General features: G+C 38.4%; 1 protein-coding gene across 5 annotated transcripts in view; it reads right to left on the reverse strand.

Moving 5' to 3' along the window:
* Window positions 1–328: 328 nt before the first annotated feature.
* The window catches only part of Dcx (doublecortin), a 77,730-nt gene continuing 61,252 nt past the window's right edge, over window positions 329–16,806 (reverse strand). For 3 of the 5 annotated variants that reach the window (XM_029534063.1, XM_021187550.2, XM_021187551.2), the window contains exons 6-7: window positions 15,912–16,009; window positions 329–8,118 (exon numbers count right to left, since the gene is read on the reverse strand). In XM_029534063.1, the coding sequence (XP_029389923.1) occupies window positions 8,062–8,118; window positions 15,912–16,009 (155 nt within the window). In that variant the 3' untranslated portion in view covers window positions 329–8,061. The remainder of the gene's footprint in view (window positions 8,119–15,911; window positions 16,010–16,806) is intronic. The other 2 variants (XM_021187553.2, XM_021187552.2) reach the window with 1 other exon arrangement.

The raw sequence follows: 16,806 nt of genomic DNA on the forward strand, positions 1-16,806 counted from the left end.
GAAAATTCTTTCTACACCTTCTGAAAAGCACAGCAACAGATATTGCCTCTTATTTGGTGTCACAGACTTACGTTAGCCAAAATATTTTCTTACACAAAAAGAGGTTTGATTCCTGCTCAACTATGGAAAGCGATCCAAGATCTTATATGCTGCAGACATGGAGTGCTGTTAATTATGGTATTTCCATCATACATTGATTCTCAGCTTCCTCATCTATAAAATTAAGGGGTTAGACAATCTAATGTCTAACTTTCCTGCCAGCTCGGATATTTCGTGGTTATATGATCATTGGTCCAGTGATTGAAAAAATGAGAATGTCAGCCAGAAATATTGAAATCAAATTTTATTTTTGGAAAATGACATTACACACATCTTGCAAATGTACACAGAAATGAGAATTCGATGGAGAACAGAGCTTGAGAGCCAAAAAAAGATTGCAAGAGCAGCTCTTTGGCTGCCCAGTATTGAACACTGAAGATGTACAGTGTTCACAGTTCACAACACCTCACACACATGGGGGAACTTCTCTAGACATCCTTGAAGTCCTCAAACCAAACAGCCCTCATCTAATTATGGTGGGGGAGATTAATGGTCACAGGAGATATAAAGGGCCTGCTCTAACCAGTTTACATGGGCCTTGCCAAACATACCAGTCCAAGAGAGAAGAGCAAACCAAAGGAGAGAGTGCCTTGTTGAAACACTGCCTTTGTATCACTCAAAGTCTAAGAGTGTGCTAAGCATTGCCTGGGAAACAGATAACAATGCATCTAAACCCACATCCTTGCCTTTGTTGACTGGGGCCTAGCTAAAACCCCTGAGAATCTGTTGCGCATCTGTTTTGCTTTTCTTTTTTTCCCAATAAATATTAGTCAACAAATCTCTGATGTCTCCAAATGCCTCACAACTAATGCAGGGATCAGGGACATCCTTGGGTTGTATGATTCTAAGAATTATTCAATTCTGTAATCTGGCAGCCAAAGACACTCCCAATTTGCCTCTGATTTTTTATGTAAAAGACAGCTGAGTTTTTGATAACCATGCCATTCCTTGAGAAAGGGTCAACAATTTCTGAGAAATTGTTGTAAAATTCTCTTCACACACACCCCTTTTGGGTTATTTGCTCCTTACTGACTTTACTTGGCAGAAACGCTTGGCCCCTAAATCAGGTATTTACAGTTAATGGTAAGATATCTGGGAGCAGGGAATGGAGGGAGGGAAGAGGGCCACATGGAATAATATATTCTTTTCAGAGGTTAAAATGAGTTATTTAAGAAATGTGATGTACAAGACCATGCATTTACTCTCCAAAGGTAATCACTGGCAAGCTAATAACTATAACACTACAACCACCAATTACAGCCATATTTCTACACGTACTCAATGCTAACTACAGCTATAGGGCAGAAAGGGTGGGCTGTTTCCATTTTTAACTTTCTCCCATTGAAAATGGCCATAAAAGCATTTTCTGTACAAGTTTAATGGCACAAAAAGGTGACCAAAACATTTTTAAATCATTTACTGCACATGAAAAATGCAAAATCCACTCTCAAACCATGCATTAGCTGGGTACAAGTCATAAGGGGTTGTTGACATAATGTTGCAATATAGTACATTACCAAACATTGGATATATGTTAACTTAACTTCTTACTTTCTCAAACCTCTTTAAGAGAACTTAGAAAGAAAAGTCACTGGAAAAATGGACAATGCATATGGTATTGCCAAGCAGTGACATTGACATCCCCAAGGGTTCTGAACTCTGTTGAATTAATTAGCAGACTTAAGCCTGCTCATTACTGATACCTGGACAGGCAGTCCTGGGTCGTGAACAGTTGGTGTTAAAAGGAAAATGTTTAGGTAAATCTAGTATTGGAAGGACAAATACATTTAACTAAGTTTTTTTTTCTGTAGCCTGGATTTGTTAGATATTTTTTTGACTTAAATTAACTTTAATTGCCCACTAGTTTAGCTTGAACAGTTCAACAGGTGGCCGACAGAGATCATAATGTTATAACAGAGAGCTTAAAAGTTTAAACAAATTGTTCCTGCTCCCCATCTCCACTAAGCCCAACCAAATGACAGGAACAATTACCTGTGGTCTCTCATGACATTACATCGCAGCTTTTCAAAGCTATGAGCAAATTTAATGAAACAAACTAAACAATAGTTTGCCAATTTGAATAGATGGGTAGACTCTTTTCCTGTTCAGCTGATTATTTATCTGAGCACATTACACTGTTCACAAAATGGCAGACAGAAAAAGAAGCACAAGGTGTTCTGAACAGTGCTTGCTTAGAAGGTAAAGACCTAAACATTCATGAGCTGTAAGGACAGTGCTTGAAGAGACTAAAGCAGGAAAGAAAAGAGGGTCAGAATCAGGTTGTTTTCTACCGACCTGCTTGTGACGGAACAGGGGTAGAACCAGGAATTTTTGCAACGGAAACTAATTTCTCTTCAATCCCAAGGCAAAAGTTGCAGACTATGAAGAGGCTTATATCCAGTGGTGAGGTGGGAAGAAGCAAAGGATTCCAAAAGAGGAGGAAGTACCTCACAAGTCAAAGAATGGATGTTTTTGCTTCGCAATGAGAGACTGATAACTGAGAACAAATATAGGCATCTAAATAGAGAAAGAAAACAGGAAGTGGAATGACAAAAAGCCATTTATTGCCTTGAATTCTTGCCCAGAATTGAGACATTCTGAAGCCTTCTGGTTTTTGTTTTAGTTTACAAGACTTTGTCTTCTGACTTCTCTCTTCTCTTTGACCTTTTTCAACTCATCTGCTCGTGTAACCCAAGTAGGAAAGTGCCTTACTTTCAATTGAGAATTCTCTACTTCCCTAGGTATGCCAGATAGAAAAAAAAATCACTTCTAATTTCAGAAGATTTCGACCCCAGTAAACTTAAGAAATACTTTACTTCCCAATGATAGCCAATCTCACACCAGTTTGGCCAAAACATGAGCTCCACATAAATCCTTAAAGAGGGGGCATACAAGTCAACAATAAGAAGCCTTTTGGTGTGATGGCTAATGAAACTTCATTTGTGCATCCAAGGGAGATAGAGGCCTCTCTAATCAAAAGGAAAGCAGGAAAAGTCAGTGACCTATTCTTACTCCAGGTGGCCATGTTTGAAAGATGAGGAAAGCCTGCATGATTCACAGAACAGTGATTGGCACTACACATGTGGTTTTTGTAGAGCAGAGGCAGAAGCATGAGCTTCTAAGCTCCTGATTACCGCTGATATATTCTAAATGGCTAGGTCACTACACAGCCTTTACCATTTCATGGTTCCAGATCTAAATCATAGGACATAGGCCTTCCTGTGCACCCATATGAGCTCCAAAATGCCCCTGCTCTGTTTAGAAAACCAGTTTGAGCCTAGAAGCCTAAACGTCTTACTATAGTGAAGGCAATATATAACCGAGGCCTAGGTATGGGTCCAAATGGCCCCATGTGCCCAAGAACAGGATCCAAGCATTGTTTCAAAAAGAAAAAAAGAAAGAAAAGAGAAAGAGCCTATGCTTTCTATTTCCATAGCAAACTAGACCATGAAGGAAGTCCGTAAAGCTATGCTGTCATCGGGTTTCTACTAGAGAAGTCTCTTGATACAACTGTTCCCAAGGCAGTCTCATCTCCTGCAACATTCTCGCCATCACAGAAGCTTATTGGGGACCCATGGATGTTTGACTGCTCCCATTCTAAGGAGATAGGGCTTATTTCCTTCTCTGTTTTCTAAAGGAAAAATCCATTTGGAGTCAAATATAAGAAGAAATGGGGAAATCTCTATGTAGAGAGACTGGGCATGGAAACACAAGTTTATGTAAATCAAGCATTGAGTCACTTGCCTTCAACTTAGGCTTGACGATTCTAGGACATAGAAGCTACCTACCCACTTTAGGATTTCTTGGTCACTCCCAGATGGAGGGCAGAAAAGATAGAGAAGTTCCTGAACTTGGGTAAATTTAGTAAGAGATCTTCTAAAATTCAGTTAGTATTCATTAGTTCCTGGAGAGCCTTGCTGCAAAGAAACCTACACATACAGATCATGTTGCCCTAACTTCTGCCATGGAAAGCACAGAAACAGGCTACACACACACACACACACACACACACACACAGAGAGAGAGAGAGAGAGAGAGAGAGAGAGAGAGAGAGAGAGAGAGAGAGAGAGAATATAATGTGTAAGGTCACTGTATGCTATTTTTGGTACAGATACAACTATTCAGTGTCAGCCAGGGCACAATTTTGTGACAAAAAACATTTGTTTATACCTGAAAATTGTTTGCACCAGGGAGCATGGCTACGAGAGCGTAGATTATCTTTCCCTGGCTTGGCTCACTGCCATATTTTAAAGGAAATTGTTATTAGTAGAAAAGATAGTTGGACTAATTTTTTTAAATGATAAAAGAAGTCATCTTAGAAAGTCAGAATAAACAAAGCTATTGCTCTGTTAATCACTTCTTATTTTCTCTGCTCTGGAAATCACTCCCCTATCATGGGAGGAATGCGTGTGACAAGACATTGAAGGAAGCTGATAAGGGACAAAGTAGTCATTTTCCATTCTTCATGAACAGAGTGGAATTCATCGGGCTATTTGGAAGATTCCTCAAGGTAGGGCACCAACCCTCTGGTGCTCAACATCTCAATGCCTCCCTCTCCTTGGAACTGTCTGCAGGCCATGTGGATGAAGTAATGTGAAAGTAAGGAGGAAGGGCCAGATTATATTGCTGTGTGGATTTCTTGCTGAGACCAACAAACTAGCATGTGGATCCAGGGTGCAACATGACCCTGGGAAAGAATTTGCAGGAGCCTCACACAGGACAATACTCTCTAGTTGGAAAAAAAAACCAAAACCAAAAAAACAAACAAACAAAAAAAAAAAACAAACCAAAAACCTGGAATAAGAGCCAAGATGTGTAGGTTCTAATCCCAGCACTGCCAATGGGCAGCTGTGTGACCTTAGGGGGAAATCACTTTATGTCTTTGTCTGTTTCCTGGCCTTAAGAAAATGAAAAATTGGGAGCAGATGATGCGATCTTAATCCTCCTTCCAGCTAGAAAATGCTATAATTCAGTCTAGGCTAATACTAAAGTCCACAAGGACACAAAGCAGTCATGCTAATGGCTATCCTTTCCAAAACAATTATGAGAAAAGAAGCTTTTCTCTCACTTTAATTCTACTTAGCACTACTTACGAAGTTAGTTGTTCAACCCAGCCCCTATATATACATTTCCCTTTTTTTGTCCCTATTTCTATTTCTGTGGGGAAGAACAGTCAGGAGGTAGGAACAAGCAACATATTCTGTGTGTGTGTGTGTGTGTGTGTGAGAGAGAGAGAGAGAGAGAGAGAGAGAGAGAGAGAGAGAGAGAGAGAGAAACACACAGGGAGAAAGAGGGGGTGTTATGGAAAGTGGTGGCAAATGCTTGCTGACCATGCACACTGAATTTGATGGGACTAAAGTGGTAAAAGTGGATTAGGAAAAACTGAGAAAGAATATGGGGGATGTAGGAGCTTAGTTCTGAAAAAAATTACTTGAAGTTGAGCCAATTTAAAATTAAATTATTGGAGACTTGAGTTTTCAATTTTACCAACCCTTGCCACACAAAGTAGCAATTTAAAAAAAGTATCTGTGCCTGTCTATAAAGTAAAAGTGTTTGATAAAGGTTTATTGTAGTTAGCACAAAGAAAGACAGAAAGACACTGTTGTTATAGAAGAATGTCTTTTCTAAGAATATTCTAAAGAAGATATGCCCATAGTATGCTCTAATATTATGCTACAAGTAGAAAAATGCTCAGAGGACTACCAAGAAGCCTGGGCATAGGGACTTTGAAATTTCTTTGTTCCTACTCTTTCAGTAGAATCTCCATGTCTCATCTTAAATGAATACTTGGGACAACATAGGATTTGCTCAAAGACCAACATAGAGTGTGCTGGAGGATCTGGCCCAGAGATTAAAAATAGACCTCCTACCACAATTTCTATCCATCCCAAATAACCAATTTTCCCTAATTAACTCAAATGTTCTGGGAGGCACTAAGAAATCACTGAGCTTCTAAAAAAAAAAAAAAAAGAATCGGGGCTGATTAAAATGGGTTTCTTAATCATTTCATGTGGGTATACCAATAAAGACGGGGGAAGAGCAAAACCTCATCATTTTGGGTTCTTCAGTGAGCAGTTTAAGCAGAAACCAGAGCTCTCATCATCCCCCTTCTCCTGAACCAAAACCAAAAATGTCTCTTGGAATCTCATAATTAAGGACATCTGAAATTTATCAAGGGGGCTCTAGGTACCCCTGCCATCCTACTTCCCCCCGCATGTAAGCAATGCCACCAAGTTGTCATCAATTCATGTTGAGTTGTCTTGTGCAGTATTTGCTAATTATGAAGCAGCCTATGCATGTGTGTGCGCACGCACGTGCGCGCGCGCGCACACACACACACACACACACACACACAAATGAACCCCACACTCATTCTACTTAGAATGAAGGGACAACTGCATGTCATTCAGCAGCCAAACAACATGTTGGCTTTGAATGCTGCATTTTTCAAACTATCTGAACAATTACAAAGAAGTAAAGGAAATCTTCCTATCTATTCAAATCAAACACAGAATGGCATGCATGGCTTTCACCTAACTTTAGTTGTCTTGGCTATTATGGGCTATGAATACAGAGAAAAAGCAATGTTATAAACCTGTACCTCAAAGACAGAGTTATTTCAAGTGATCAATCCGTAATAAAGAGAATTCTTTCCGAATGTTAAAGTCAAGTGAAAGGTTTCTGCATCTTAAGTATGAAATATTAGGATTATAGATAAAAAAGAGTTACTTAAAATATGCCATAACATTTCATTTAAAATATAACTAGAATGTCTGGTCCACATTGAAATTATTACTGTAAGTGTAACTGTTAAAAAGGTATCAAAAACCTGATTCTATTGAATTGGCCTCTAGTCATTGTGTTTTCTCCTGGAGCTGTCTGTTTGGCAGTGAGAGCGTGATTTCTAAACTACAGTATTCTTCTGCATTTTTTTTGGTCAATTTTCTACTTGTGTTTTTTAGACAAAGGAAAAAATCACCAGCTTATAAAAAAGGAGCCTGAAGAGTTTTGCTCCTGAAGTACAGAGTTGAGTTTTTATAAAAAAGGATATGGTTTCTTGCTATAAAAAGCGACCAAAAGGAGTCAGACCTGAAAACAAATTCTCACAGTGTTTGTAGTGTTGGTTGTTTACAAGGCATTCAATAGAACAGAGCTAGATGGATACCATACCGTTTGTGTACTAACTTGTACATTACAAAGCCTCCTGGAGGGATCATGTATGTGACATCATGTACCCCAAACTAATCAATTGTTGATTGATTCCAAATTTCCCCAGTAGAGGGGTTGACCAGGAATCCACTGTGCTTTATACAAATCCTACTGAAATTTGGGCAGTTTTTCCCCTATATTCTACCTCATCTCTCAGATAGCCCTATACCACAAGCCCTAAGCACATGGTGTCACATTAAAAGTCGCTGGTGTTTCTTCATCTCAACAGCCAGGATGAATGCTAGACAATACACTGGGGGCTCAATTAAGAGCAAAGAGTGAGGCCAAGGATCTGACTTGCCACTCTCCTGAGATCCTCTAGCATTCTGAAGATACAGAGGCAAGGGACACTTAGGTTTTTCCACTTTTAGATCTGCATATGAAAGTTTTCCCCACACATAAACATTTTAAGTGATGTGTATGTAAACAGCCTTCCACAGAAGGAAGACTAGTTTCTGAACAAATTCAGTGGGGAAAATACAAAGACCCCTAAGCATTCAGTAGAAAGGTCATGGAGTAGCACATTTTGCGGTTCTGGAAAAGTCACTCAAAAGGATGGTTATCAATCTATCTCTTATTGGTAAATGTGAATTAGTGGCCCAGAAGAGAAGTCACAAGAAAATAAACCCTACATACTACAGAGTATTTTGAAAAGCAACAACAACAAAAATGTTTAAGCACCAATAGCCTTGTTGGTCACTTGAGCGAAAGTATTCTGCTGCAATAATAGGCTTTGATTTAGCCTATCATCTTTCACATGGAATCGCCAAGTGAATCAGAGTCATCCAATGACAGCGGCAGGTACAGGTCCTATAAGAAAAGAGACAAAGTTAACTTTCCTTTACTTGGTACCTTGAGCTTTGAAATGGTTTGAAATAGTGTTTTTCTAATTTTATTTTTAAAATAATTAATTCATTCAAAAGGAACTTTAAAAGTGTGTCAAGAGGTACCCCTGTATTATACCAATATACTCTTTACTCAGCTTCCCCTAAAAGGTAACATCTACCTGAGAAGAGAGAGAGAGAAAGAGAGAGAGAGAGAGAGAGAGAGAGAGAGAGAGAGAGAGAGAGAGAGAACAAAGAAAAAACTTGGAGCAAATAAAATATCTAAAAATCCTATAAGGAAAAGATATAAAATTAGCTGTCCATGGAAGCTTTGAATCTCTCTAACATTTATTCCTGGGAACCCTAGTGGCCAGCTACATATTGATGACTGAGTTTGTATACTCTGTAATAAACCTCTATCTATGGGAAACTCTGAAACTCTCTAACATATATTCCTGGAAATCCGAGTGATTGGCTACATACTGATGACTGAGTCTATGCTCAGTTAAAACCTGGGATGCTCCTAGTCTTTCAGTCCCAGATGATTTTAGGACCCTGTGCAAGCAGTAAGTAAAGGGTAGGCTATAGTTGTCAACTGACTAATAGACTATTGAAATAATGACCCAACATTCACAGACAAATAACAGCAAAGTGTTACTGAAAACACTTACATAACTCAAACAAATCCTTTTGATTAGTGTTCACAACTGGCATACTTGTCTACAGCAAATACTAAAGAGCAGTCTCTCAAAGAGCTATGATAATAATTCAGACCCATATTGATAAAAAAAATCATTAGAGTAAACATGTCAATACATTCCAGAGCTGGATAGACTAGCTTTTGAAATTATTTTCTTTTATACTGACTGAAAAAATATATTTATACTTTATTGTATATAATTTAAGTTTACAACATGAGGTTATCAGATACATATAGATAACAAAAATAGTTACTGCAGAGAAGTAAATAGCATCTTTGGATTAACATTGTTCTTTTCCTGTAGGAGAACAACTAAATCTACTTCCTTCCTAATGCTTTTATTAAATTCAGTCACTTTGTAGATTAGATTTGTAGATTGGTTCACAAAGCTTAAATACTAAGTTTATGAGCTTGTCTGTTATACTGTATCCATGATATGCACACCCCATTTCCTCCAATCCTCTAGTCCCACTAGTAACCCCTGTTCTGTTCTCCATCTCTAGATATTTGAATTTTTCCTTTAAAAAAAATTTCCACACATAAGTGAGATCATGGGATAGTTCTCTTTCTGTATCTGGTTTATTTCAAAAGACAACTGTATGATCTGGTAATTACAAAAATGTGTTGATGGACATTTTGTTTAAAAAGACATAATTTGTATGTTTATAAGAGGCCAAAGGAGGGGAAAAGAAACAGTGCTACCCTGTAGCAAAAAATTTTAGACAGAATTTAAATAAAGTTGGTATTAATCTGGATTGTATTAAGATAGCAATAAAGTCACTGTAGAGGTGAATGTTGAGGCTCAGAAAGTCTCCAATTGTCTTTATTTGAGATCTTTATGGATTTTCTGAGAAACACCCACACAGGTCACTAACTTGCAGTATCCATGTCTTGTCTTTTCATAAGACTGAAGAAAACAAAATGCAGTTACTGAGCTCATAGTTTATAAGATGTTAGAACTAGAAGGACAGACAGTTAAAGATTTTGTAGCTCATATGAAGACCCCACCAAGTTTACTTATTGGCCTTCTATCTCATGATTATATTCATTATTCAATTTAAGGCATTGAAATTCTCAGCTAATATGGTTGAATTACCTGTCTTAATCCCATCAGTTTGTTTCATGTATACTGGTGTAATGTTCTTAAGTGGCATACACATATTGATAAATATATTTTCTGGGCACATTGACCCATTCCCCTTGGGGAATATTTTTACTTTTTCCTGGTAGCAAATATGCTTTAAGTTCAATTTTATCTAATATGTGTATAGCCATCATAACTTTAGCTGCAGATTAATTTGTATATTATATCTATATACTTGTCCATCTGACTTATCTGCTATTTTGTATCTTTGATCTCTATCTTCCTATTTCATGTGCTTTTACGTTCAATATATTTATGCCTTTTGGTCTATATTGCTTCTGCTTTAGACAGCATAAGGATAGGTCATGATTTTTTTTTTTTAAAAAAAAAACCTATTCTGCCAATCACAACTTTTGAGCACTGCATCTACTAATATTTAAAGTAATTGCTAGTAAGTAGGATTTTTTTTTTTGAGACAGGGTTTCTCTGTGTAGCCCTGGCTGTCCTAGAACTCACTCTGTAGACCAGGCTGGCCTCGAACTCAGAAATTCGCCTGCCTCTGCCGCCCAAGTGCTGGGTTACATAGGAATTATATCAGGCACCTCACCGTTTTTTGTCTTGCCTCTTTTGTTGAGTATCCAATTCTTTGTTTTGTGTAAAATGCATATTGTCCAGTATATAATTTTGTTGTTGGTTTTGTTTTAAATTTATTTTTATCTTATTTTTAAATGTTGATATAACCATAATTGGTAGATGTAATTAAATTAGATTATTGTTGTAGACTTTCCCTCATAAGAAATGAGAGGAGGTCTATGGATAGATTTGGGAGAGCCTTTCTTGTAATTGCTGTGACTTAAAGATTCTGGCTATGGTCCGTCCCATCATCAGCCACCAAACCCAGACACTATTGTACACGCCAGCAACATTTTGCTGAAAGGACCCTGATATAGCGGCCTCTTGTGAGGCTATGCCAGTGCCTGGAAAACACAGAAGTGGATGCTCACAGTCAGCTATTGGATGGAACACAGGGCACCCAATGGAGGAGCTAGAGAAAGAACACAAGGAGATGAAGGGGTCTGCAACCCTATAGGTGGAACAATATGAACTAACCAGTAGCCCCAGAGCTCGTGTCTTTAGCTGTATATGTAACAGAAGATGGCCTAGTCGGCCATCATTGGGAAGAGAGGCCCCTTGGTCTTGCAAACTTTATATGACCCAGCACAGGGGAAGGCCAGGGCCAAGAAGTGGGAGTGGGTGGGTAGGGGAGCAGAGAGAGGGGAGGGTATAGGGGACTTCTGGGATAGCATTTAAAATATAAATGAAGAAGATATCTAATAAAAAATTGAAAAAAAAAGATTCTGGCTATGGAAGGAATCTCTAGGAATAGAGCAAGGTATGGACTGCTTCTATACCTCTATGAATTCATTTCATATTTAAAGCCTGAGGGGGTGTAAGAGAACAATCTTCAGGAAAAGTAATTACCTCAGCATTCTCTTTTTGTTGGTTGATATGTAGAAACACAGAAACACACATATTGCTTAACAATACAAATAATTTGCACCTGAAATTCATTTGCTTAGTCCCTTGGAGCCCTCCAGAACAAAATGTTTGTAACAAATACAGCTGTGCTGGCAATACTACTGCATTAGAGAAAACAAAAAGTTAGTCTTTGGTCCAAGATGCTTATAGTCCAAAAGAATTTAGGAAGGACATTGGAGAAACCTAGCTTCTTGCTGTTTTTTTTCCAAACACACCCTGCACTTTCTTGGTAGTATAACACTGCTATTGCTGATGAGTTAAAGCTTGTTCACCTGCTTGCCTCACCAGCCTTTTCAAAGCTTATCAGACCTTCAAGACCCCCCAGTTAAAGAGCACGTCTGTGAAGTCTTTGCTAGCTCCCACCTTCCTTGGGTCTCCATCAAAGGTCTTCCCAACCTATTCTGTGCTCCTGCTTATATTATCCAAAGCCATTCTTATTCAAGCTAATTGTGCCTGTGATGTCAGGGTCAGAACCCATCTTTACTCATCAAACTGTCTTTCTGACCACTGTTAGGAGGACCAAAAAAAATCTGCAAATAGAAAAAAAAGTGTGGATCTAAATGATGTGAGAGATATATGTTCAGGTGCTATGTCAGATATATTTTCCTTTTAATTTCATTTTGCAGAATATTCTTCGAGTTTAGAATTACGCGTGAAATCACTAAACTGAAAAGCATCGTAATTAAAACAAAGAGCTTTTCTGTTTCTATATTTTAATACATTTTTTTAAACAGTGTATTATCTCCAAAAGCAATCTTTAGTAAATATTTGTTAAATCTTACTGAGGCTGTAATTAATCTCTGCAACTTTTGCCCCCGTGTCTAAAATGGGGAGGCTATCTAAATGCCTTTTCTTTTTCACAGTGATATTGCAAGGATAAGCAAGAACGTGGCTTGTGAAAGGTTAAAGCAGTATAGAAATACAAAATGAAATGTTGTTCTCATTAACTACCTTAAGATGTGCTGTGTGTCCATATTGCAGCACTTGAATATGCGGACTTTGGCTAACCCCATTGCAGCTGCATTAAAGAGGATTGTCCATGAGCTGCCTAAGAGAAGCCAAGCTCTGATTACAGCTTAGAGGCCCAGCACAGCCATCAAAAGTTACCAAGGGGATGCTAGGACTTCAAGATTCTTTCCAATTGCAAAGGAGGAAAGTGATTGCCTTGGCCACCTGCTTCCTGTCTCCACAATGACTCAAACCTTTCAGGTCCACTTGGACAGAAGTTCGGATGAGATCTGCTCTGGCCACTGCCCAGTGTGTTTGATGGCCCAGGTATCGGGCAGGGTGAAAGGACAAATGCAAGGCTCAGACCTGGGATTTGGAAGGACTGAGCCAAAGTCACAGCCAGCTTTTGGCTTATTCCAAAGAGTCAGCTCAGTCTCCATTTCTGGCCATGTAAATAGAAAGCCATGGTATGTACAGCTTCATTTCTAGAATGAACTGTCCTGAAAGATAAAATCTTAGGAACCCTTCCAGATTACAATAAAAAAAAAAGTCTAAAAGAACACAGTCAGAAAAATGCAATACTTCATCCTAGATTAGATCCTGGATGGTAAAAAGAATATCACTGAGGCAATTGATAAAATTTGGACACAGACTTTAACAGTTTTATATCTTTGTTGATTAAACCTCACAATGTTGTGCCATGGTTGAAAGCCAGTTTACCATTAGGAAACATATATTGGATGTTTCAGTATAATAGGGCATTATACTTGAAACTTACATCTCAGATGACTCAGAGAAATAGTAAAAAGTAAAGGTTACATGTATTTATATCCACATACAGATAGAAAAAGAGAGCATAGAAAACTAGTTAAGTGGAGCAAAACAGAAATATGTGATAAATGTGTATAAAAAGAATACAGAGTCTTTATTATTACTACAACTCCTCTGTAAGTTTTAAGTGATAAAGATATCTTAAATAATATGTTATATCAAAATCTAAATGTACATTTTATTTTAAAGTTTGGCTAGAAAAGTATGATATAATTTATTAGCATGTGTTTCTATCTTAAGAAAAATTAATCTTAAGAACACAATATCCTGAGAACTCCATGGAGAACAGTGTAACTCTGACAATGCTGCCTCCCATGAGCTTGTCCAGTTCTTCAGTGACTAAAATTGTTTTAGAACTGAGTGGGAAAAAAAGTCACTTGTATCTACAAGCCCAACCAGGAGAAACAAATCTGACAATGCCAAAACTCACCGGAATGATTCACCAAGAATTGGTCCTCAACCTAAATGAACTGGATATCCATGCCAGCCGAAAGGCTCAACCATATACTTATGCAGAGAACATGTCCAAGCTGCCTTGGTCGATGGAAAGTGCTGGCATAAAGAACACTTCCCGGAAACACTTTGCAGAAAGTCATAGAGTGGAGGTACACTAAGAAGTGATGGAGTCTAGAAAGATCTCCATGGAAATGGCATCATCAGAGACAACATGTTTCCACCGTTGAACGTCTACATTAACAAACCTTGCTACTTAGAAAATAACCGAAAACGCCATTTTCATTCATCTCACAACCTCTGGGTAACACAGAGCATATTCTGAAATCTGATAGCTCAGGAAGGAGAATTCGAAGGTTCTGCTCAGGATTAATACCGGAAATAAAAGGAGTCATTAAATGAAAGAAACAGGCATTATCAGTAACAGGGCAAGGAAAAGCCAAATTAAACAGGAAACTAAACACATGCTGTAAAGAAAGATAAAGACAAGACATGTGAGATAGTGAAATGCTATGAGGTATTTTTTAAAGTAACATTTTGTGTGTCTGAGTGTGTGTGTGTGTGTGTGTGTGTGTGTACACTTTTCTAACCACAGCACACACATGGAGGTCAGAGGTCAACTTTCAGGTGTCGTTATTTTTTTCTTTTTTTTTCTCCTTCCACCATGTAGGTTCTGGGGATTGAACTGAAGTTTTTGTGCTTAGTGACAAGTGCCTTTACCCCCTGAGTCATGTCTCCAGTCCTGCTGTTAAGTATTTAACAATTGGCTTTCTGTAGGTAAAATGATAATCTTGATTTATTTGCTGATTTCCATAGTCCAAATCATCCTGCTGTGACCAAGAGTAATGTATTACACACATAGTTTAAAAACTGAGGGGTGTGTGTGTGTGTGTGTGTGTGTTGCTAAATACATAAATACAGCCTGTTCAGTCTGTGTGATATAATGTTACTTTTATGTATGTATTCAGGTATTTGATAGCCAATTGCTGTGCTCTTTGCTGGGGCTAGTAGACAAAAATATCTTAGTGGAACTTGCTTTCCAGTGTGATAATCAGAAAAAAAACACATTCATAGTTATCTAAAGTATAAGAAATTTAAAGCAATTTATATCTCAAATTCTCTACATAGGAGAGATTTTGGGGAAGAAGTATGCTTGGAAATTGATCCTAGGGATTTTGTTGGAGTGTTTATTAAATCTAGAGTATTTGTGCACCAGGCAAATAAATACTCATGGAGCAACCTCCCCAACCCCTACATTGCTGTGATTTAATGATATACTTCTTTGGGCTAGCAAAGGGGTCAAAATGGTTCCCAAGACCATTGCGGAAATGTTTATTTCCTTTCTTCATAGGCTGAGCTAGACTCTCCCTAGTAATGAAGACTGCGCACAGTGAAACGTGGGTCCATTTGTTCGATGATGTCCAGCAAATCTAAAAAGATTAACCAGCCGGGCGTGGTGGCACACGCCTTTAATCCCAGCACTTGGGAGGCAGAGGCAGGCGAATTTCTGAGTTCGAGGCCAGCCTGGTCTACAGAGTGAGTTCCAGGACAGCCAAGGCTACACAGAGAAACCCTGTTTCAAAAAAAACCAAAAAATAAAAAAAATAAAAAGATTAACCTATTGGAAGTTTTTTTTTAATGTAGTGTTTGCTTGTGTCTGAGCATGAGTGTGTGCATCATACGTGCGCAGTACCTGTGCAGGCTAGGAGAAAGTATCAATTAACAGGTGTTTGTGAGCTACATGGTGGGGTGCTGGAAAGTGAGCCTAGATCCTCTAGAAGAGCAGTCTATGCTCACGACGACTGGGCTATCTCTCCAGTCCCAACTCTGTGCAACTTTCACTGCTCTATTTATATTACAACCCTTGATTGGTGCCTAGTGACATAAGTTGCCTTTGGCACCCCCTTTGCTATATGTTGGAAATGGTGAGGCAATTATTTTTGGTTTGCTTTCTATTGTTGTTTCAAAATGAATATTTGAGACTGTTGTACTATTTAGAGGGAAATGCTAAAATGTAACTGAAAACTGTTGAAAGCAGGGGTTAGAGAAATCAATAAAACTGGCTTGTTCCTTGATGGGATTCTTTGGGACTTCAACTTAATGGAGTCAATAAAGGGGAACCTTGGCTTTAATGTACTTTTGAAATATAATGGGTGAGCATACTTCTAGCAAGCCTTTTAAGAAACTAAGTCCAACGGGGTTTAGTAAGGTATAAGAGACATAATACCTTGTGCTTCCGCAGACTTCCAGGGCTTGTGGGTGTAGAGATAGGAGACTGCTTCGACTTAGGTGTTGAGAGCTGACTGCTAGAAGTTCCATTTGCTACCGCAAGGCAAGAGAAAAGGAAAGAATAAAAACCAACAGAATATAAAAGAGCAGGTTCTCTGTTCCTAAGATACAAAGAACATTCAAACAAGGTAGAAAGTCAACCAAGTTATTTGATAGAATCGAACCAAAGTGAAAAGAAACACATTCTTCAAATGCCCTAAGAACTTCCATCCTTGGTTAATATGGTTCTGCACAATGCAATGGATCCATAATCATCACCTTGCCCAGTGCTTCTCAGTAAGAGAGTTCTAATTCTTTTCAAAACTTTTTCATACTAGTTATCAAGTTTGATCCTCACATCTCTGAGAGGCAGTTTGAGAAAGCATAATTTTACTCTAAATTTGGAGATAAGAAAGATAATAAACAGAGAGTGTATGCACCTTACATTAAGGAGAAGAGGTGTGGGTACTTTAGGCTAGGACTTATCCCCATTTGGAGTCAGTTGAATGAGGGTGATGTAGAACAGACCCCCTATCAATCTCTATTTTGTTATTCACCTTCTCTTCCTGTACTACCGTGCCCTAGATGAAAAACACCAGAAGGAAAGAAGGAGAAAGAGACTTGTCAGGAAGAAGAATGAAATACATTGGAGGAGAAGCAGAAAGTAAATCTTAGAGAAAAAAAACGCAACAGAAGAGAGAAGAGATAGTGGAGGACCTGAAATGGAGGCAAGAAAGATAACAAGATTAGAATAAAAGACCAAGAACAGAGTGAAAGGCAGAGGGAAATAGAAATTCATGCTAGAAATTTGTGGAAAACCCAATTCTTCACAGAGTTAGAAAGGGCGATTT

The sequence above is a fragment of the Mus pahari genome, chromosome X, assembly GCF_900095145.1.
Source record: "Mus pahari chromosome X, PAHARI_EIJ_v1.1, whole genome shotgun sequence".
Lineage (NCBI taxonomy): Eukaryota > Metazoa > Chordata > Mammalia > Rodentia > Muridae > Mus > Mus pahari.